Source organism: Podarcis tiliguerta (genome assembly GCF_965153285.1).
Source record: "Podarcis tiliguerta genome assembly, chromosome: 14".
NCBI lineage: Eukaryota > Metazoa > Chordata > Lepidosauria > Squamata > Lacertidae > Podarcis > Podarcis tiliguerta.
In genome coordinates, this window is record NC_139547.1 from 30,195,246 (window position 1) to 30,219,110 (window position 23,865).

Here is a 23,865-nt window from a genome sequence, read left to right on the forward strand (position 1 = left end):
TGGGTTTTTAATGTTGACACTCACTAACATAAGACTCCAGGTTTCTAGGTAGGAGTATTTTCCCAGACTTTCTAGGAAGGCTGGGAATTGAACCCAGGACTTTTTCTATCGAAAGCAGATGCTGGGGAAAGGGCTGTAGTTCGGTGGAAGAGCAGTTGCTGTGAGTGCAGAAGGGCCTAGGTTCTGTTCTCCGCCCCCCCCCCCCGACATCTCTCTGTAGGGCTGGGAAAGACCCCTCTCTGAAATCCTGGAGAACCATTGCTGCCAGTCTGTGTTGACAGTGTTGTGATAGGTGTGCCAGCGGTCTGACTCCGTATGAGGCATCTTCCGGTGTTCTACCACTGGGTCTTCTTGCTTCACGCAACACTATTAAGTCCAGAGTCTTTCTCCTCATGCTTTGCCTTGCCAGCAAGTTGTGTTTCCTCCATGTCAAACATCCACACCCAAAACAATGATAAATGGTTACAATTTCAAGCATGCGCTCTTAGAGACATCTATTATTATTATTAGGTGCTATGGTGACGATTCTGCCGGCATACAAAGAGGGAAGGGCTCTGCCAAGGGTCATTTTATTTAGAATTGGACCCAAGGAAGCACAGGGAAAGAAAATGGAATGAAGTGTTTTTAGCATTACAGTGCAGTCCTTTTCATATCTACCTTTTTGCCAAAGGATTGGGGGGGGGGTCGAAGTCTCTTAAAAGTGCCCCACCGAGTTTTAATGTCATTTGCTTTCTGTGTTCCTGCCGTTTTTTGTGAGAGTGGTTCTTATTTGCTTTGAACCCCAGATGAAGGCTGGTGGTGAGCTAGGCTAGGTGAGCAAGAAAAGTTTATAGACATAGACAGCTACTGTCCTCATCCTGGTGATCTGCTTGGTTGCAAATGGCCTTTACCTCAAGTGTTCTAATTTTCAAATTTCTGTTTGAGTAGATTTGGAAGACCTGATGTTTTGGCTGGTCTTGGATCACCTGGTCTTTACTCATCCCTGGTCTTGTCTTTCCTTCTGTAGTTATGCTAATGAAAACCTACCTAAGCATGATGATGCAAAAAGGAGGAGGAAATGTTACCTGCTTTCAACCTCAGGAGTAGGGTGGATGATTGTTATGAAGTATCACCAGAAGGATTTCCTTCTCTCACCAACAGAGGTTAGCTAAACAGAAAGTATTTTTGAGCCAGCTCATTCTTCCTCATGCACATGCCAGTCTGATCTTAATGATGAGCTGGAGAGCAGGGCCAATATTAAAGCTCAGTTAGATTCAAATGGGTTCAGGTCAACCCAGTCCTAGGTCATTTAGGGCTTTGAAGGTCAGTACCAATCACTTAAACTAAGCGCAGAAACAGATTGATAACCAGTGTGATTAATGTAGAATTGGCATGATACTGAGCAAATCTCGGTGCCAAATTCTGGGTCCAGTTGTAGCTTCCAAGGTCTATACAGTGGTACCTCAGGTTAAGAACTTAATTCGTTTTGGAGGTCCGTTCTTAACCTGAAACTGTTCTTAACCTGAAGCACCGCTTTAGCTAATGGGCCCTCCCATTGCCGCCGCGCCGCCGGAGCACAATTTCTGTTCTCATCCTGAAGCAAAATTCTTAACCCGAGGTACTATTTCTGGGTTAGCGGAGTCTATAACCTGAAGCATCTGTAACCTGAAGCGTATATAACCCGAGGTACCACTGTGGAAGAGCAGCCTCATGGAGAGAACATTGTTAGCAGCCCAACTCTGATGTAGCCAGTGCATGAGTGACTGAGGTTAGGCCTATCTTCTCCAGCTATGGCTGCAGTTTGAGAACTAAACACAACTTGGCCATCATTGCTACCTGAGCAGTGAAATAGGCACTTAAGCTGTGTTCTTGGTGGTTCCTGGAGCATGCAAGACATCATATTCTGTATGCTTAAGTGCTGGCACATTGACTCATAGGCTCACTTCAGCTTGGTAAATAAACTCTGTTTGGTGCCCGGACAACTTGATCAGTTATTTTAGAAAACACATGCCCGGTTGAAATGGGGCAACCCGTGAATGCTTTGCTGAAGTGGGTTAATAATACTTCTGAAGTGATAATGTGTTGTAGTGAGGAACATTTCACTACTTTTGTTTTCCTGCAGCGCTGCAGAGATTGTTGGGTTCCCTTCTTCCACTACCTCCAGATCACTGAGACGATAATCTGTTAGATCACATAAAATACTAAATACGGCAGGGTTGGGTGTGGGGACATGTTTGCTCAGGATCTCTCACCTGCTTGGTTGCACTGTGGAGAACATGCTTAGCTTACATATCAGGAAGTTCCTAGTTCAAATCTGACATCTGCTGTGAACTTGGTAGGTGACCTTAGGCGAGTCTCCTTCAGCCCTTACTAACCTTACCTTACAGGGTTGTTGTAATGACTAGAACAAGCCATTTAAATACTTCTAGTGCTTGTTATCAGTATTATGCCTTGACATTCATTTTTAATAACAATGTCAACTAGTGGATTTATTTCTAAGCAACTTATTAATAAAGCAATTTAGAGTGTTCAAAAACTGGATGCAGGTATGGGGAACTGGGGCCAAATGCAGTCCTCCATACCTCTCTATCTGACTTGTGGCTCTGCTATGTCATGCCCCTTCCCGTGCCACATCCCTTTTCCAAAGGCCACTCCCCTCAGTAGCTGTCTGTGAGGTGTGGATGGGTGTCTATAAAAGCCTTTCACTTTTGTATAACTTGAAATATAGTCTACTGTGCAAAGGTAAGAGTCACACCTGTTGCTGCACCCACACTGGCCCCTCTCATCATTGTTATATGGCCCCTGGAAGGTTGGCTATGAGGAAATGGGGTGCTGAGGCTGAAAAAGATTCCCCACTCCTGACTTAATGAATGCACTTACGGTATTTACTTATGCACTTATATACCACTTAATTATTCGCGATTCACCAAAAATGGGATATTATTATTATTAAAATAACCTTTATTATACATCAATTTATATCAGTTTACTCATAACTTATAACATTTATCTTAGACAATACATACCATACACACTACATACACTACGATATATACACACCCTAAACACTAACTTCCAATTCATCTCATTGTGCTATTTTACATTTGGTTACTCTATATATATTTCTTTTTTAGTTTTCTTTTTCCCATTTGTTATCAGGAAAATTTTCCTATATACTTTCTCTATATTTCAGAATGTAATTCAAGATTCATTGTAAGTCAGCCAGGAGATTAACATTGTCACAGTAGTTTTTAAGATACTTTTTAAATATTATCCAATCTTTATTGACTTTCTGTACAGAATTTCCTCTTATTCTCCTTGTCATCTTTGGGACATAAAATTTTATTATAGAACTGTGTACTTTCAGCCATCTTCATATAGGAATGTTATCAGTAGTATTATACCCGTATTACAGATAGAGGGGGCAAGGCAGGGAGAATTCGCCCAAGGCCCCCGCATGGTAGAGAAATAGAGGTAAAATATAAGCCACTTACTTCCTGGCTCTCAGCTCAGCGTCTTTGCCATTGTAGGACTTTACTTTTTTAAAACTATTGTGGCTCTATAGCTGCACTACCTGTTAAGATAAAATCATTCTGTCGTTGTTTTGTGCAGTTCAGATTGACTTCAGGCTCTTCAGGTTTAGTAAAGAACACAAAACATTCCCCTTGGGAAGAAAATTGAGGAAAACCTTCTTGAAGCCTCTGAGATAATGTGACAATGTGAGTGGAGTGTACAGGTTTGAAGGTGACCTTTGACTGCAGCAATGTGAAGTTAGGGTGGGGTTCAGGGACCTTTGCTACAGTCACCGAGGAGCTTTTGCTATCAGTTTAATTTTATTGCAGGCATTCTCTGAGTGTACTTAGCAGTAGCTGTCAATTTGCATTCTTCTGCCGGACAGAGCATTATAATGCATGCTATCCAGAAGAGCGGTGCTCACTTAAAAATGCTTGTGCACTTACTCATGCAAATTATCACTAAGCATATTCAGAGATAAAGGAGGAACTTTGAAAGACATTTTTCATTTATTTCCTGTTTCAGTTATAAAAGGAAGCACTTAATAGAAGTGGTGTTCTCTAGGCTCACCTGACTTACTGAAGCATGCAAAAGCATGTTTCCCCAAAAGGGATAATCTTCAGGTCAGATCTCATATTTCATTGGTTCCTAGTCATGATTTGAAAATTCCCAATGAAGCTGAGCAGATTCCAGCTACCTTATTATTTGGACACATTACTCATAAAAATGACCCAAAGCAATTTGCAATACCTTGGCATGGGATCATCTAGGGAATCCCATATACTCTGCTTTTTCTTGAAATATGCTCATGATGATGATAAATGAAATAAAACAGAATATTCCTAGCACAATTTGTTTCACTTGAAAATAAATTATTAAAATTATGTGCACACTAATGTCTGGAAGGCTCAGGGTCCTTAAAAATCCTTCAAAAACAAACACCTGACCATTGCACAAAACTTGCCTGTTTCAAAAAGATACATCTAAAATATCCACTGCTACTCTGCTTCTGGCATCAAATTCAAACCTGAATATTTTTTACAGAAATTATAACACTTCTGAAATACATTTTGACATTTCTTCTTGGTAATAAAGAGTTCTCCTTTATGGGGCAACAATTGAGGTGATATCTCTGCTATTGTTAGCTTACGTCCAAATGATATTGCTAAGAGGGTGTACTTGGTTGAGTCTAGAGAATTGTGATAGGAAGTTGACTCTTCCTCACTGGAACTTAGCATGCAATAGCATCATTAAAATATGGTGCCCTGTAAGGCAGTGGTGAGGATGCTGCTGCACCACAAAACATCTCAGATTCCAGAAATTTGGTGGGCAGTTTCAGCATGCGACACACACTTTCTTAGACTGCTGGGAGGGTTTTCAGAATTAAATAAAGGTGGTACTACTAGTGTACTTTTTTTGTGGAAGAAGATGAGGTAAAAGGGTGTTGCCTGACATGCTTCATAGCTGATAGAATAATATTTGGGTGCTGTCAGGCTCTGATTTTGTTTGTATTCAGGCTCTTATGAATAGGAAGTGGGACTGTGCATCTCCTCTGGTGTTTGACTTTAAATATACAACTAGGCTACATTCTCAAGCTACTGCAAGGCAGAACAGTTGACGGTCAGCTATGCTAAAACCTTGGCTAGAGTCCCATGCTTGCTTGGTATGACACTTAAGCAGCTTTCTTCATAGCCTGTCCTGCAGTTTAGCAAACCTGCTTTGCTTCTTTCTTCCATTTAATACTTGGGGTTAATGGAGATGGAGGGCAGGGCTCTTGTCTTAACCCTTATTTCTACATAAGTGACCACTGTGAACAAATACATAATTAAGAGCATTGGGTGGTGTTCAACTAAGGTTTACTCTGCATAGACCCAATGAAGTTAATGAATGGGACTAATTTATGTTCATTCATTTCAGTGGGTCTACTTTGAGTAAACTACTACTGATTATACTATTCCGAATTCACTGTTCAGAGACATGAGGATCTGCAAGAAAAGGGGTTTCACTGAAATGGGAAGTCTCTGCAAACTGTGTGTGTTGGTTTGCACTGTAAGCCTTATGTTTTCCTTTCTTATTTCCCTTGCTGTGCTTTATAAAGGCCGAATGAGATACAGGGGACTCAGGCTTCTTGACCAGGCTCTGCTGGGGGCCAGAAGGGCACCTGTCCCCAGCAGAGCCAGCCCCGGTGTCCCTGCCACTCGCACTTGAACAGCCCTCTCACCCCAGACAAAGGCAGGCAGGTGGTAGCCAAGCAAGGCTGCAACACTGACCCTACTCTCATGCAAGGAGGAGTGGGGGCAGGGCTCTCTTAGCTTGCAAGGGCAGGCATGCTCTTCAGCCAAGCAGTTTAAAGAGGCAGAGGGAGGACCAAAATGTATCAGCAACTTACCCATACAGCTTGTTTCTCCCTCTGCCAGAGCAGAGTGTTATGATGGTTTCACCAGCAGTATATGTCTGATGAAATTGCCGCTGCCCTCTGCCTCCAGCTCCCGGTTAGTTTGTTTTCCCCTCTGGGCGTTGGAGGCAGAGGGGCTTGAGCGGTGTCGGTTTCACCAGACATATAGCACTAAGTAAAGCTGTTATCACAGTCTCTCCCCGCCCCCATTCTGGTCTTGGGCAATATATTGATTTATCACCCAGTGCTACCTTGGAAGAAAGGTACGATGGACATTAGTTACTTACCAGTAATTAAAAAATAATAAATGGGGGTGGGATTTCGTGCCAATAGTTGGAGAGGTTGGAATCTTCATCAGGAAAAGAGTGAAGTTCTCTTGTCATCTCACCCTGTCAGCATTTGTCAGATTTCATAAGATGTTTCTTCCTTTCCAAAGTAACTAGAACTTCACCTGCATCCCACCTCCCAGTTAGAAAAATAAGTTTTTCTTTGTTACAAAGCATGCTCAGGTTCTAAAGCTGCTCTACGCCTCCCAGTTTGATTCATAGTGTATAAATTTAAAGTTGGTCTAAGTCAGTCTTCCTGACCTGGGTCCCTCCAGATGTTTTAGACTGCAACTCCCATCAGCCCCAGCCAGCACTGCCATACAGGCTGGGGTTGATGAGAGTTGTAATTCAAAATGGCCGTGGTGGCTGAGGCTGATGGGAGTTGTAGTTCAGAGCATCTGGACACTCCCTCCCACTGGTCTAAACTATGCTGTAAAAATGCTTCAGATTCCAAGGTTCCTGCATCAAATATGTAACTTCTTAGACTTTTCTTGTCCTTTGTTTGAGTGAGCTGGTTACAGTTTCCTTTACTCTTCCTGTTCTGTCAGTGATTTGAGAATGGAAAGAAAGCTTGATTTGTTGGATCAGGCATTATTCCATGTTTCTTTTCTTGCTAGATTTACATCTTGCAATGTAGGCAGCAATCTGTCACTCAAGATGCAGCGTTCATTTCTGTGTACACTTTTCATTCCAGCCGATTAAACAGTCAGCAGAGAAGGCTTCTGCAGCTGGATGAATCATTTCATTGTATTGTACTACCTCATATATTAAGCCAGTAATGTATGATATTTTGCATTTCAATTTGAGTTGCTCCTGTACAAGTGCTGAATTAATGACAGTAATGTTAAAATCTTCTGCAATGCAGGAGAAAACTGAAGTTAATACGTTCGTTAATCTTCCACAGGCTGTGCTTCAAGAATGTTTTGAATCTGCTCCCAATTCAAACTCTGCTGAGCTTGTGAGGTTTGGCAGTAGTACAGTCTGGAATCTGATCCTGCCTGTGTGCGCTTTTTTCAGCTCTATTTTTTTCTGATATAGAGCAGTCTAAATTTCTTCTGAAATTTCTCTGCATTTTAAGATGCAGAAGTTTACTTGGTTTAAAACCCTGATGGTTTTGTCCTGGCAGTGCCTTAGACTTGATTTATTGAGACTAGCAACCTGCACTCTTGAACTTTTGTTGTACCACTCATTAAACGATATCAAAAGCGAAACTACTTATTCTCTGTCTTATTGTCCTCATACTTAGGGACAGGATTTTCCTCAGTCTCTGCAACAAAAGGCACTGAAGTTATCAACTTCTTAAAATGTAAAGCCCATGTTTCAGTAGTGGGACATATTTTCTGCTTCCACTTCCCCACCTACTTATGGGGATAAACATGTAGCCCTCTGTACAGAATTGTAAGCCTTGTTGTGGGAAGATATGTGCAGCCAATGTATGTGCTTTGTGATTGTGTGCTGTACAAATCCTGAGTGGTGGTGCTTTGTGTTCATATCATGTGAAAACTCTGCTGGATTTAGCCATCTCCACAATTAGCATTAACAAAGCTTCTGGGGATGATATCACTGTGGTTGTTCAAGCCAGTTTAGGCAGCAGTGCTGTGTGTGATAGTACGTTCATAGGGTGTGTGTGTTCCATGCCATGCTGATTACTTTAATAAATTTACAACTAATAAGTTTGTTCAGTCTCTCTGACAGCTGCACTTCAGTGGCTTCTCGCTTTGTTCTAGAGGCCAGTCTGCCTGCCTCAACTTTGTGAATTGTAAACGTTCAGCTTGTGCTTTTACCATCCAGTGATTTGATATCCCAAGTGCTGTAATCTCAGCCGGAGACCAAGGAGAGCCCTGTGTTAGTCCTGTGACGAGGCGCACAGGATTGAGAAACCGAAGACAAAGTTTTCAAATGACACATCAGTTGTTATGGCAAATTGTTCAAAGCAAAACAAAATATCAGGATTGTATTCTGTTCAGATTTGACATCTGAATCTAGGACTTTTGGGGAACTGTTAGATACCTGTAGTTTTCATCTGCTCAGAGCAAATACATCAAATGAATGAATAAAGTTTTAAGAAATCCATTTTTTAAGAGCATTTCTCTTTTAAAATTCTTCTGAATGGAATCTCAACTTATTGCAAACATATAGGGTTGGATCTAAAGGAAATTTAACTTGGGTCCCCTTGAAAACAATAGGACAAGCTGATCATGACACAATAAATCCATGCAGTTGTATGATGGTTTGATACTGACTGCCAAGGACTGGCAAGTTGCCAAAGATGTCATCTGTTGATCCATTGGGGTGACTTCTATGTTTAGTCACCTCTTTTCCTAATTATAAGGGTGACATCCAATGATGTGGCTCAGCTAGCACATGGAGTTTCGCTTGTAGAATGCAACTTCCCCTTCCTTTCCCCCCTGCACCCCGCACCTTCCCCAAATCGTGTGGTGGGGGAAACCCCAGAACAGATTTAGGGGGAGAGGAAGTTTTGTTGCACAAGTAGAAATCCTTGCACCAGCAGAAGCACTTTGCTGGATGCCCACCCTAAGCAGCTGCATTTCCACAGTTCGTGTGTGTTAAAAACCTGGGAGAGCAGAGGGAACTAGTAAGTGCGAAGCAAAACATTTTTGTATCATTAGGAGTGACCAAAGCAACTGACTCTGCATTGAATCACTTCCCTTTCAGGCTTCCTAACAGCCTAACTTAGGTGTATTTCTGAGAGGAAGTGAAACAGCAGCAAGCAGCCCATTTGCTTTTGACAGTACAAGCATAAATATTTGAGGAGGGGTTTTGTCACTGATCTTCTGGGTGTTGATTTTACAAACTCCTTGAGCCAACAAAAAAGTCTTCCATGCCCTAGATAAACATTCCTCACATTGCCCATCTATAAGCACCCCAGGCCTCTTGATTGAACTTTCCCAGGTGGAAAAATGTTACTAAATATTCAGCCCTAGGACCAGATTTTATTAGTCAGCATCAGAATTCTCTGTGCACCAGGCTTGTTAACAGGGATGGTGAAGTGCCAAATATATCCTTTCCAGAGGGTTTAGTATGGTACGGCTATCACCTCACCTCTTTTCAGCTGAATTTGGGAAAACCACTTGAAGCATCTGTTGCATTGAACTATTTCAATTGCTTTTGTTTGATTTGCTCATTGCAAACAACTGAAAGTCTGTAAGTTTTGAGAATAAACCTGATTTTCAATGGGGGTTGAATAATTTTGATTGCAACTGTATAAGCGTTTATTACCGCTCTATGTTGTCTTCCATAAAAAAACTTTGTCCTCCACATTTTTAGTATATAATCTTAAGAAGCATTTCACTAATTCTGAAAGCTCTTTTATATCTTAGCCATAGAGAAGATGAGAAGATTGCTTGATAGCCTACTGTGACTAATTTACTTGGCACTTGGCACACTGACTGTGTAAATGTATAAGTTGCAATTTGAGGAATACTGGTAAATGCCCCATTGGCACTTGCATGTTCCATTGGGCTGGATGCAGAAGGGATTGCTGGAGAAGTAAGGACAATTGCCTATGTGCTTGACATTGCTCAGCTTGGTTAATAAGAGTGGCCAGAGATGGACTAACTGAGTGGGTGGTGGGAGTGGTAAATGCCTAATTGTGGGAACGTTTGGTTTCAGCATGTTTAAAGAGGCTGTAGTGAGACTACCATTGAAAAAAACCAAACCTTCCCTTAATAACACCAGACTGGATAATTTCTTTTGAATCTCTAACATTGAATTTCTGGGCAAGGTCCTCAACCTGGGGCCAGTACGTCACCAGAGATATTTCATGAATGAGACAAGTTATCTAGATCAGGAATGGAGAACCTGTGGCCCTCTGCCCTTTAGCTGTTGTTTGATTGCCATTATCCCTGGCCATTATCTATGCAGACTGGGGGACTGATGAGAGTTGTAGCCCAGGGCTGCAGGTTCCACATCCTTCATCTGCAACAATTTCAGTCCAGCTCTAGGTCTGGTTTTATGCACAAGACAGCTTTGGCTGTGAACTACAGTGGAATTTAGCAGGGAAGGAACTGCATTCTTGCTGGTTCTGCATGACCACTCAGTGTTTTTCACTACCGTCAGCTATAGAACCTCTGGCTTTCGGAGGTTGAAAGAGCAACAAAGGGCTATTTGCAGAAGAACTTTTAAGCAGCCCCCCATGCTGCACATTGAAGTCCCAATAATTGGGTCTTCAAAGCACAGCAACACCTGGCATCACAGTGATGTGACTACAGGCCAGAAAAACTTCCCCACCCCTGAAGTAGCAGGTGAGAATGGGGAGCCTATGGTAAAATTCTTATTAGATTCAAAATCACAAAGTAAAGCTACTATAAAAAGGATTATCTTTTTGTGTGTGTTTTTTTAAAGTTGTAGGCATGAAAGCAAACTTGAATGTGTGGGTGGTCTAAGAACCTTGAAAGTACTAAACCACAAAATCTCTTATTGCCAAAAGGATTTGGGTGTGGTTCCCCTCCCTCCCATGTTAGTTGCTGCTACAACAGCTCCACCTTGCACCTATAATTTTAAAATAGAAATGACGTCTTCATCTGCCAAAAGCTTCAGTAGTGCTAAGCATTTATTCAGGAAGGAGTTCAGTGGTACACACTTGGCATTTACATCATCAAGCATTATGTAGGCAGCCGGCTGGCTGTATGTGAATTTTGGTCTACACATATTTGATTTGATATGATATTTGTATTAGGCTTTTCCAACAACAAGTGTTGAGCTCAAAGTGGCTCACAACAATCATAGCATTAAAACAACAAGCATTGCAGTCACTGTAATATCAAACACATTGGCATAAAAATCAAACAACAACACATTCATCAAAACAATTAATACAGTTCAATAGAGTCATAGTTATTCAAAATATCAGAAAGAGTTGTTGAGCACCAGCCCTGTGCTGGATCACATCCCCTCTCTGGAAAGGGGCTTCTTTGCTCAGTGCTTGCTCAGATCTTGACTTCTTTTTTACCCTGTATGGGTCCACAGGTGTGCCTTCAGGTGGGAGCTCTTGGAATGGGTCTTGATGCAGCTGGCACAGGTATGGGTAGGTGTGACAGTTTATTTATGGGGCCAGGAGCAATGACCCCTCTTGGGCTCAGTTTCCAGCTGCTCCAGCAGCCAGAAGGTCATTGGGAAATATTGAGGAAGGTTTCCAAATCCCAAAATGGGTTTGTTTGTCTAATGTGACTGTGTTCTACCTCTGCTGTCAGAGGCAGTGTGCCTCTGAATACCAGTTGCTGGGGATCACAAGTGAGGAGAGTGCTGTTGGACTCATGTCCTGTTTGCAGGTTTCCCTTTGGCCATGGTAGGAACAGAATTCTGGACTACATGGTTCCCCTTTGGCCTGATCCAGCAGTCAGGCTCTCAAGTTCTTTTGCAGATGTTGCCTTGCCTGCAGTTCCATTTACTGCAGTTCCGAATCAACTAAGGCTGTCAAAGCACCTTCAGGTTGTACGCAATGTGTTTTCTTCAGTTGCAGTCATGGCTTTTCCTCCCTTCCACCCCTCAAAACTGTGAAATTCTGCTCTCAAAATTGCATTGGGAATATATGTTCCACTGTACATGTTTCTCAGGATGGCAGGGCATTCCGTCGTACTCACAAGTGGCCCACAAACTGGGTGAGATCATAGGCTTGTAAGCAAGGAGGAGTTTCCTGTGACAAATCTTGCAATGGCCTGTGGTGCCGTCAAAATAAAACACAAGGTTTTTTATGGTTGGGAGACTTTGTCCTGGATTTCAGTATGGCTTTTAACAGAAAGCAGAGAACTTTTACAAAGCAAGGTCTTTCATATTAAGATTATGTCAACAGGAGAAACATAGGAAGCTGCCTTGTTAGACCATAGAGGCCTATCTAACCCAGTAAGTGTCTGCGCAGACTGGCAGCAGCTCTCCAGGGTTTTGGAGAGGGATCTTTCCTTAGCTGTACCTGGAGATATCCAGGATTGAACCTGACACTTTCAGCATGCAAAGCAGGTTCTCTGTCACAGAGAAAGAACCTACCAGAGTTGAAAATAGCTCAAGTAACTTTTTGAAATTTTAATACTTTGCCTGTTAATAACTGCGAAGCCTCTTTCTCTGTGCATTGCCATAAACTAGGGCACAAGACAGCCCTTCCATGTGTGGGTCAGGAATTGCAGGCATGCAGATGTCCATAGGGCAGTGCCTGCCTATGGGGAAGGGAAGCAGTCGGTGCCAGGCAGGAGGTTCTTGCAATTTGCTCTGTATTTCAAAAGTAGCTTGCTATGCAGTACAGAGGCTGCTGGCCAAGTCAAAAGCCCCATTGAGAGCGTAGAATTGTGTGCTGTTCTGGATTGTGGGCCAATTGTTTGGAGTGCTCAAATGACCAGTCATAAGAGTCTGCTCCTGAAGGGGTTACCTAAATCCTCTCAAGTATTGGGAAAGAACACTCCCTGGTTTTAATAGATTTTAGATACGTATATAGTTTTAATTCTGCCAGTGTTTAATTGGTTTTTTTAATTATTGTTTTTTATATGCTTATAGTAGTTCTAATTTTTATCTGTAAGCCAAGCAGAGTCCTGTTGAGGAAAAAGGCAGGGTATTAATCATACTCATAATCATTCTCTCTGTATCTGTTGATGCTTCAGGTAAGTCTTCAAAGCAGGATTCAATATGCTAAGGAGCACATATAAATAAATGAGACAGAACTATTTCCCTCATCATGTGCACCTGAATCTTGCACTGCATGCCTTAATGTGCAATACAGTGGAACCTTGGTTCTCAAACTTAATCCGTTCTGGGAGTCCGTTCGACTCCCGAAAAACCAAGGTGCAGCTTCCGATTAGCTGCAGGAGCTTCCTACACTCAAGCAGAAGCCATGTCAGACGTTCGGCTTCCAAAAAACGTTCAAAAACTGGAACACTTACTTCCAGGTTTTCAGCATTCGGGAGCCAAAACATCCGAGTACCAAGGCGTTCAAGAACCAAGGTACAACTGTATAAAAATCAGGGTGGTTCACGAGAGAGAGAGAGAGCTCCGTAATCAGGACATAGCTGACTTCCCATGGTAAGCTTAAGGTTGTGAGAAATGGTCTCTTTAATTTTATGTTGTGCCACGCCCTCATTTTGTATTATGTCACATCCCCTCTATGGCTGGCACCCCCAGTGCCCTCTCAAAATTCAGAATGAGCCCACTAATCTAAAAGGGCTGCCTACCTTTGCTCTACAGGGTGTACACACTAGTGGTGTCCTTGTGTGTATCCTGTTGCTAAGCAGTATCAAAATAGGCAGGAGCTCTCAGTGACAGAATGCTGGGACCAGATGGGGAGCCTGAAGCGAAGTGGTATTTTCTGGATGACATTCTCCAACCCTGGCAGGGTCCCTGTTTCAAACAAGAGGCCTCTAAGGTTCCATTTTCAATGCTTATCTAAGCATAAATGGAAGTTTGATCATATGCAAGGCAAGTGCATAACCTGCTTGTGTTTTATCATTCTATAAACCAATAAAAGACTCAACTTTTAAAAAGTTGACAAAACGCAGACATAGCAAAAATGAGAATTCCCTAGACATGAAAATATCTGGTAGGCTGAAAGGCAGGGGTATCAGTGTTAAAATTAAAATAGGTAGCAAATACAGACAAATGGCACATCACCTGTCAATGCAAGAACCCCCTGGAGCTATAGGATGCAGGTAGTAGCCTCCTGACCACACTCCAGTTTTGTACCCAGGAGGAGCAGACAGGACCGCCTCTCTTAACTGTGTGCATGAGACTGGCTGGTTAAGGCTTTAGCTTGTTTGTGCTGGTACCACAGAAAGTACAATTAATCAGTTTTAGAGATCAGAACAAAAGAGAAATGGGAGGAGAATCTGGGTCGGTGGTAAAGGAAATGGACCTGAAGCTCATTACATATTATAATTTTCCAGGGAGGGGGATTAGAGTTGTGGGTACTTTTTCCATCTTCACAGCTGTGCGGTCCCCAAACTATCGCTAAACACAGATGTGCAGCTGACAACAAGGAATGGCCATTGACAGGGTAGGAGGGAGCATCCTGTGTCCATACTCATGTACATCCCAAGACACCTGAACAGCATTACAAGCCTCCTGTCTGAATCCATGAGCAAAAGCACTCCATTAAGGGGTGGCAATGCATATGACACAACTTTGTCACTGGTTCAACTTCCACCTCCACATAACAGCTTGCCTGCAGTGACTGGACAGAATCACTCTATTCTTTATCCAAACGATTTGGCTGGCATTGAAAGCATTTGGATAACTATGCGAGTGTCTGCCTAAACTGCCACTGATCTGAGAGTACATGAGCATTGAGATAATCTTGAGGATTAGTTAACAGAAGTTAACTATCCAGGAGCTTTACTGTACTTGCCGCATCTGAAATAGGAATAGAAATTTGAAGCAGTGTTAAAAACAGCACATTATTTGATTACTTCCTGGGAGCTAGTGTAGATGGCTAGAGCATAGATATGGCTTTTGGGTCGCATTGTGATAGCTTTTGAGGGCTGGGGCTGGTGGGAGTTCCAGTCCATGCTGCTGAATACCAGTTGCCGGAGACTGCAGGAGGGCGAGAGTGCTCTTGTGCTAAAATCACACTTGCAGGTTTCCCACAATTATCTGGTTGGTCACTGCGAAAACAGGACACTGGACAAGATGGGCCATTGGCCTGATCCAGCAGGCTCTTGTGTTCATCATGGAAATCTAAGTTGGGTCTGATGGGAGTTGTGGACCAAAATATCAGGAGGGTTTAGCGAAGGCTGAAATAGATCTTTCAATTAAAAGTCGTTGGAAAGGGAATGGTGTTTCATACTTTCTTTAAAACTTGTAGGAGCCAGCCATATTTAATTTTGGAAAGGAATTCCCTAAGGTGGGAGCCACCACTGAAAAGAATCTGCCTCCCTAGGGAAGCTTGGCGCTCTCCTTTGTTAATGTCGTTTAGGTACCAAGTGAGGGCAGCCCTGCTTCCTTTGACTTACCCTGAGGTTTGGCACAAGTTCTGTTCATTGTCATACTTCTGAGCGCTTTTTGAGTTGTTGGTCTTGACCTTATGCTGCATTTTTATTTTAGCCTTTTAGCCTGTTAATTGTTTTATAATTGTACTGTGAGCCCCCTTATGGATTCAACAAAAGGAAATACTTTTAAACAAATGAAAATGATATTTCTGAATGCACACCATGTGATATGGTCTTAATTCCTAAGCTGTCTCTTGGGCCATCCCCAGTGGTAAGGGGAAGGTTTAAAGCCCCGCCCTTCTTCTGTCTTGCTAATTCAGAGAGTTGCCCAGTGCTTCTCCTCATTGCTAGAGGCAAAATCCCAACCTTAGCATCCCTAGACAGCTGGTGCCTCATAGGATGCACACGGACCAATATTTCTGAAACTCTGGCAGCAAGGAGTTTTGGTCATTTTAACCAACAAAGACGAAGGATCTGAAGCGGCTCTTTGTGGCGGATTTGTAATATTTGCCGGAGGGGGGAAACCGGCCCCTTAAAGTTATGGAGCCTCTTTGTCTTGGCTTCTGCACAAAGCTGCAATTTTTTCCATGTCTTCCTCCACCCTGGCCTGGCAGCCAGTCCAGCCATTGTGCTATAGAAAGTGAGCAGGATGTATTGGTAATGCAGCCTCTAGTCTCCTGGCTCACTGTAAAGCTAGTTTCCCAAGGCTAGGAAGCCTTTCTGGAGCAGAAAACAGAAATACCTCATCTGCCAAAGAACTGCCAAGCCATGGAAACTCAGGGCCCAGAGTGGCTTCATGGATGTGACTCTACATTGCTGTAACTTCTCTGGAGTTTCGGGTTCCTTTCCTTTCATCACCTTTAATCCCTCGCTCAAGGTTCAAGAGTTGCGGTCTTAGTTTGCAATTTAAAATGGAACTTGAGGGTTGTATCCAAGAGCAGACCCACTAAATGAATGAACCTAAGTTATGTCCATTCATTTCATTGGCCTTCCTCTGAAGAGGACTAGCATTCAATAACAACTCTGAGTCACAGTTGATGGTCTCTTCTAATATGTGTCAGCATCAGATTTTCTTTGTACTTCCTTGTTGGCCATCTGGGACTATTTAATTCCCACCCTCGCTTCATCACTTGCCCTACTTCTTAGTTTAGCCTCTGTCAAAGTTGAGCCTGTAGAACAGGACTTGGAATTCCTTCTAACCAGGAAATTGCCCTTCCTGGTGTTCTGTTTTCCCCCCATCATACTTCCAGCTCTGGCTAATGACCAATCATCAACTTGAAAAAGCAAACCTAGCCATTTCTTACTGAATGAGAGTATAGGCAGAGCTAGGATAAATCTCAGACACCTGCTTACCCAGGGTGCCCAGAGGTTTGCCTAGGAATTTGTAATGTTTTTCTATCCCAGAGAACAGTCACATATGAAAGAGTGTAATATGGACTCTGGCACACAGTTTTGAAAATTAAAAAACAATTTCCTCATCCTGTTCATGCAGAGAATGGTTGGGAGTGTGTCTGCATTTACTTAATGAATTTGCCAGTTAGACAGTGCTTAGATGAGCTCCCAGTGGTCAGAGAATGGCCCTTTCATTCATTCCGCAAACCATTTGTCTTCATGTTTAGACTGGATAATTTTTTCTTTCAGTTTTTGGAGATTAGAATATTTTGTATTGGATAAAGAAGTGCACTACCTAGTTGATAAAACATGTTTGTTTAGGCAAGATGTTGGCGGGCTTTAATTAAACTTAATCTTAAGTTTAATTCTTTTAAATGAATTAATTACTTTTAAAAAACCGTGGATATTTTTATTACTCATTGTAAACCATTTGTAGATTTTTATTACAATCAAGTGATATTTAAATTTGGTTAAATAAATAAATTTTAAGTGTACAAGGAGTCTCAAAATGCAAACACAGCTGTACTGACCCTGAATTAGCTCCTCATCTTCAGAGGACAAGGGTTGGGATGCAGAATAGAAGAGGGAATTGCCCTCAGGGCCAGCCCCAGATGTCTCTACCACCACAGAAAATTCATACATGGAATGGTCAATACTGTGGTATGCGAACCAATGTTCATACTATTAGCATAAGACAGATTCATACATTTCTGGGAACTTTCTTTGTTCCCTTCATTTTTTCCAAATACTTTTGCTGGTCTTCTGGGGACCTCCCAATTCAACAGCTGGTCTTTTTCTTAACTATGCAAATAGCTGAGTAGCCAAAAACTTCACTTCTGCTGGGGAAAGCCACTTCACATTTTTGAGGAAGGACTCCTATGCATCCAGAAGATTATTCTTCTTCCTCTTTAGCCTTGGCATTAAGTGCTGTTGCATACCATCTCCTTCCTTCAACGCTTTATTGTTCCAAAACGTGTCTGGAACAGCTTATCTGTTTACCAAATGCATCCTATTATGTATTGTGGATGCTTGGACAACCCAGCCACTTGCATGGTAGGTTGGAGGACAGAAGTGACATGTTTCTCTATTTAGTCATACTTTGAAGGCAGACAATATTCCCCATCTTTCCACTGTAATGAAACCTATATTCTCCCCTAAACATGATTACTCAGGTATGTTTGGTTAAATCATTTTCAAGGGAAGTGTGCTCTGGATTGTATCCTTAGATTGCCATTCTAAGCATGCTTCTGAATAAACCTTTCTGATCCATGGTTTTATCTGAAATGCAGGCATTAGTCAGAATGCAAGTACCAGATGATAATATGACAGCTCTTGAATTACTGTAAGGCTTCTGTACTTCTGGTCAGCTCCAGAGACTTGGCTACTTGCTTTACTTCCATCAACTAGAGCCAATTATTGCAACTGACTGGAGTTTCAGGGAGCCTCCTATGGAAACTCTGGTGAGCCAAAGTTTGAGCGACATTATTTATGGAAAATCTTCCAACCCATTAGAGGTTAGTCCGTCCAGGGAAAGGGGAGCCTTCTTTGAAACCTCTGTTTGTTTGTTTGTTTGTTTGTTTGCTTGCTTGCTTGCTTCTGTGGGTTCTGAATAGGATTGCTATAACTCATTCTTGTGCGTTCTTGCTGGATTGAGAGGCTAAAATGGCTGGATAAAATGGCTCCCATCGGTGTCCTGTTTAGTGAGGTTTAGCAAATCAAGGAAAATCTGCTCATTAAGTATCCTTTCTAAAATTTCATTTTTGTTCTGAAACGGATCTCTCTTAAGTCGTTCACTGTTCCTGTATAGGCTGGCTTTGCACTGCTATAAAAGAAAATTGGGGTGGGGAGAAAAACACGATATACTGAAAGGCTAAGAAGAAGCCTCACCCTGATTCTTATCTGTCCCCTTCCATACAGTTGTGTCTTCTGCATTCTCAGGTTCTCAACACCTCACCAAAGAATTTGAAGTAGTCAGAGGTTGACAAGCGCAAAACAGAAGAAAGTGAACAATGATATTTTCCTTAAAAGATTCTAGTCCTCTTGGTTTTGTTAAATGGCTGGTCTACATAGGAACATAGGAGGTGGCATTATAGCAAGTTGGACAGTTGGTCCATCTAGCTCAGTATTGTCTAACTGAGTGGCAATGGCTCTCCGGGTTTTCAGACTAGGGTCTCCCTAAGCCCTACATGGAGAAGCTGGCAATTGAACCTTCTTGCATGCACAGGTCTACTACTGAGCTGAGCTGCTTTTTTTAAGGTAAACATTTCACCAGGCTAGTGCCAGCTCCTGGCTGGGAGCCCAAGTACTGCAACGCAGAAAGATGCCCTGGCTGCTGTTGAACGCAGTGAGACCATTCCGATGCGATGGCTCAGAAGGGGCTGGGATGCCTGTGTTTTTGAACTTTTCTCTCTCATTGGGAGGAGGAAGAAAATAAGCACAGTAACCATCCTTGGGTTCATGTGGGATCTGCCAATTCCCAGGAAAAGCATGAAGCCTGCGAATAAATAAATCTGGCTGGCAGCCAGCTCGCAAGCTTATGGAAAAATGCTTTTCAAAACATGCTGCCAAGGATTGCCTCAGACCAGGTAGAGTTTCACATCCGCATAATGGGGAGAGTGTTTTTCTAGAGCGCATAGCTCTGGGGTGCTGTCTGTAGTGCTGCTGTACAAGTTCTCCCTGCCACTGCATCTAATTCTTCTGAAATCATAGAATTGTAGAGTTGGAAGGTACCCCCAGGGTCATCTAGTCCACATCCCTGTCATGCAAGAATCCTGCCCATAGCCATCCCTGTATGGGCTTTATTTATATTACATTTCCCCTGCCCTGCCTTCATGGAGCGTATTTGTGCAGCACATGGTCTCCTCCTTTTAAACTTCTGTAAGGAAGCTGCTCCGGCGAACCAGGACCAGAGCAGCACACGGAACGCCGTTTACCTTCCTGCTAGAAAGCGGTACCTATTTATCTACTTGCACTTAATTGTGCTTTCGAACAGCTCCTGCCCACCTAGCAGTTCGAAAGCACAATTAAGTGCAAGTAGATAAATAGGTACCGCTTTCTAGCTGGAAGGTAAACGGCGTTCCATGTGCTGCTCTGGTGCCGGTTCACCAGAGCAGCTTCATCACGCTGGCCACGTGACCCGGAAGTGTCTGCGGACAGCGCTGGCTCCCGGCCTCTAGAGTGAGATGAGCGCACAACCCTAGAGTCTGTCAAGACTGGCCTGTACGAGCAGGGGTACCTTTACGTTTACCTTTAAGGTAAATAATACATGGGTGATGGGGGGAGTGTCCACAGGTCACCCAGTGGACTTCATGGCTGTGTGGCCAAATAAGACTGGGCCTTTGCAGTGGTCTGCTGTCAACTTGGGGCATGCATCATTTGTGCTGTGGTGAGAGAAGCATGTTGCAGTCATGACCCCATAGACAGCAACACGATGTCATAAGTAGTTCTGAAATAGCCTTTCTTAGGCTTTTGGTCTCCGGAGATGTTTTGTACTACAATTCCCATTAGCCCTGGCCAACCTAGTTGTGCTTGCTGGGGGCTGATGGAAGTCGTAGTGCAAGACACCTCTGGAGATCCCCAATTTGGAGAAGGCTAGCCTCAGAAGACAAGGTGGTACTCCTAGATACAAATGCATATTTGTTCCACCCTGCTTTACATACAGATAATTTCAGTGCTTCTTCCCCCTCCCCTCTCTTTCTCAACAGAGCGGAGAAAACTGAAGTCCTCAGTGAAGATCTGCGACAGGTATTTTAATTTATTAATTAATGGCTGTCTCTGGAAGAGGGGTCGGGGGAGGCACTGGCTGTTTCTCACGTGCTGGATGGGAAAGCTGCAACACAATTTCAGGCAAGAGAAGAAGGAATTTACCACAATAGCCAGAAGGGAATTTGAAAGGTTCTGGAGGGCAGGTAGTGTGGTCAGAAGTGAAATAAAAGTGTTAGTATTCATAGTCACTGTGCTTACTGCAGCATGGCAGGTCTTAGTGTGGTTGTGACAACACCTCCCTCTATTCCACTTAAGTGGGGAAATGACCTCTGCAAATCATTCAGATTGAGTAAATAAACATCTATTGTTTTACATAATTTGTCTAGCTACCAAGGCAAGGCAAGAAGGGAGGGAGCTGCCTGGTACACAAAAGTATGCTTATTGAGCCTAACAAGTTTCAAATCTAAATCCTTTTTCAGGGGCAGAGTTTGAAACAACCACATTGAGACTTTGCTCTCCAATTCTATTGCAGAAAGAATCAGTTGGGCTGGTTGTTATGCAGGGTGCTCCCAAGGAAGGACTTCTATGCACCTCTCATTTTCCTGCATTTGGTGCCTTCCCATTTTTCTCTTCCTGCCCAGGGCAGGAGCAGCAAGCTGTGCAGATTATTCCTGCCTGCTGGTCTGGCACCTGAGATTTCAATGGGTGTTTCCTTTATATTTTGAAGTTTGGCCTCCCAGCCATAAGGGAAATAAAAATGAAGTGTAAGCTAAGATTTTCAAAATGCTGAAATTGTCCCATGTGTGTCTGAGATATGGGGGGGGGGGGTGTGTGTGAGAGAGAGAGAGAGAAATCTCAGAAGAGTGCAAAGCACATAGCCTTACTTAGAGCTTCTTGGCTGCATGTGTTGCACATGTCTGAGTTTGAAGAGAGTTTCCTGATAAGCAAAGGCTCCGCCTTTCCCCTCGTCAGTCTCTGTTGAAATCTGGATCCTTTGCAGTTGCCGAAGGGAGCTTTGTCTCATTCCTTTGTTGGATCACACAGAGCAACAAGCAGCAATGTCCTCCCACTTGCGCAACAGAAAGCTGCTTGCACAACAGGGATTCCAATTTCTCTTCTCCCCCTCCGGATCCCCCAAAATCTGCTCTGGAGGGACCCCCAACCTTCTGGAGCAGATTTTGGGGTCATGAGGGGATTGCTGGGGGGAGAGAGGAAGGAGAAACACTGTTGTGCAAGCAGTATACCCCCCATATTACATTTAACCTCACTCATAACCCGCTCAGTCCCATGGGTTTCAGCTATGTTTCGAAGCACACATGTTTACCCGCTTTGCTCCAGGGGGAGATAAAGAGGATGCCCCTGTCTTCATGATCCCATGAGATATTTCTAATCTGCCACTCATCAGTAAATTATGACCGCTATGTTTCTCATGCTATCCGTATAAAAAATGTATTGTGGATTGCTACTGCAGTGTCCCCTGAGTTTAGTAGAATGAAAGGAATTACTGGAAAATGAGTGAAAGCAACTAAATACCATTTTTTAAAAAAATTCTCCTGAATTTGTAAAGTGCTTATCAGTATACATTTATGGCTTTTCATTTGGAAACAGGGAAGCAGGACGTGAAGTTCCTAATTAGACTGCACTGCCCACAGCCGCCTCCTTGCTCTGTGTTTTCCAGCCTAGCTATATTTCACCTTCCAGACTTGAGATTCAGCTGTTTGTTTTATAGACGTGGGATCAGAAGCTATTTTCCCTTATTTTATTTTTATATTCCAACTTTCCTTCACGTGACTAAACGGGGTTATGGTCTTTCTGAATCAGAGGGGTGGGGAAACGAGCAGATTTTGGCAGGGCTGCCGTGTAAATATCTGCAGCTAAGGATCTTTAAAAAAAAAAAATAGTGCCTTGTTGCCTTGGTGATCATATGAAATATTTGGAGTGGAGGGAGGTGGAGAGCAGCCAGAAATTGTTCCAGCCGACTGTTGGCAAACCATTTTTTTGCAAGCATGGGCTTCCCAGGCACAGGCGCTTGACCTGTCAACGCCCAAATGGAACTGCTTGCTCACTTGCTTGTTTGGCTTTGCTGCTGAACAGAATCCTTCCAAGTGTGTCTGATGCTGGGCGTACATTTTCAGTTGCATCTCCTCCTGTGGAGTTCCATGTGTTTCGCCATATGGCAGAAAATGTTTCTGTCCTTTGGAATGCTCTCGTTTTAAACACGTTAATTTCCAGAGATGGAGTAGGGCCCCTTCTGACAGAAGGAAGCTTTCCGTACGTTGCTCTGGACTCACTTAAATGCCAAAGGGCTTAACAATAAGTTGCAAAGCAGAAAGATGTGTAGACTTTAAGACCAGCTGTTTGCTGATAAGAACATCTGCGACGTTCCTAGTCTTGCTGGGAGAACTGAAAAGTTGGCATTTCAAAAGTGCAGTTTGTTCCCGAGCTGCGAGGCTGGAGCCCCTCTGCCTCACAGCATGGAGCCCAAAGGGGCCAAGGCTGTGTATAGTCCTACTCTGTGTGCATCCGTCTCCACAGTGGACAACTGACCTATCAAAGGAGCATCTTCCTCTGTGCCTTGAATGTCTGGTGGCTGTGTGGAAGAATGAGCTGTGTTAACCAAACAGAAGGTCAACAGCTTCTTGTGTGGTGACTTGGACTCTTCTCAGTTGCATGTTTTTTGTCCCAAGTGAAAGATGCTTTTTGGCCAGGGAAAGAAGAAAAAGAAGAAGAAAGTGTATGGGCCAGAAGAAATACTTGGATGCTGTTCCAGCTTTCTGAGGGGAAGCTTCTCCGTGTTCCAGTCTGCTCACCAGCTGCGTCAGTCAACCGAGCTGGAGGCAGCAGATTGAACATCCTGTTTGTGGCAAGCCTTGCAGAGCAGGAATCCAGCTGAGCATCACAGAATTCATGAAGAGGGGGATCCCCAGCCACTGTTCTGTCCTGCTTCACTGGGCCGTGGTTGAGGGCCATGGTTCCAAATGGTGTTGCATGAGAAGGGTCTGAATTGTGCCCTGGGCGCAAGCCATTCTATGCCCAGTGGAGCAGATGGGCCCTGCAAAGCCTTTTGTCTCAGTACTTTGGCAGTAGTGACATCCCAAGGGAGGAAGGAGGATATGTCAGCTACTACAGCAGACAGGCAAGGTGGGCAGGATCTCTGAAGCATCACTGTTACCCATAAACAGCACTATCGTTTTCTCTGCCTTAGTGTGGAATGTTTGCAGAGTAGGGCATCAAAACTGATTAAAAGGACTGGAAGCCAAGCCTTGTGAGAAACATTTGAGGGAGGTGGGAATGTTTGGCCTGGAGAAGAGGAGTCTGAGGAGTTATATTAGAACCGTCTTTGAATATCTGAAGAGTTGTCACATCGAGGATGGAGCAGGCTTGTTTTCTACTGCCCCAGAGGGGAGGCCCTGAACCAATGGATTCAAATTACAAGGAAGGAGATTCCGACTAACATTAGGAAGAACTTTCTGACAGTAACAGGTGTTTGACAGTGGAACAGACTACCTTGGAGGCTTTTAAAGCAGAGGTTGGATGGCCCTCTGTGTGGGAATCCCTTTAAGACAACTACAGTGCCTGAAGACAGACAGTCATGCATCCGTAACAGTGACCAGAGGAGGAATGACCCCTG

At 43.4% G+C, this 23,865-nt stretch overlaps 1 protein-coding gene across 8 annotated transcripts in view; it reads left to right on the forward strand.

Annotated features, from left to right (window-relative positions):
- Positions 1-23,865, forward strand: part of ARHGAP17 (Rho GTPase activating protein 17) — a 57,200-nt gene that overhangs the window by 711 nt on the left and 32,624 nt on the right. For all 8 annotated transcript variants that reach the window (XM_083413983.1, XM_083413981.1, XM_083413984.1 and 5 more), the window contains exon 2: positions 20,234-20,273. In XM_083413983.1, coding sequence (XP_083270109.1) covers positions 20,234-20,273 — 40 coding nt within the window. The remainder of the gene's footprint in view (positions 1-20,233; positions 20,274-23,865) is intronic.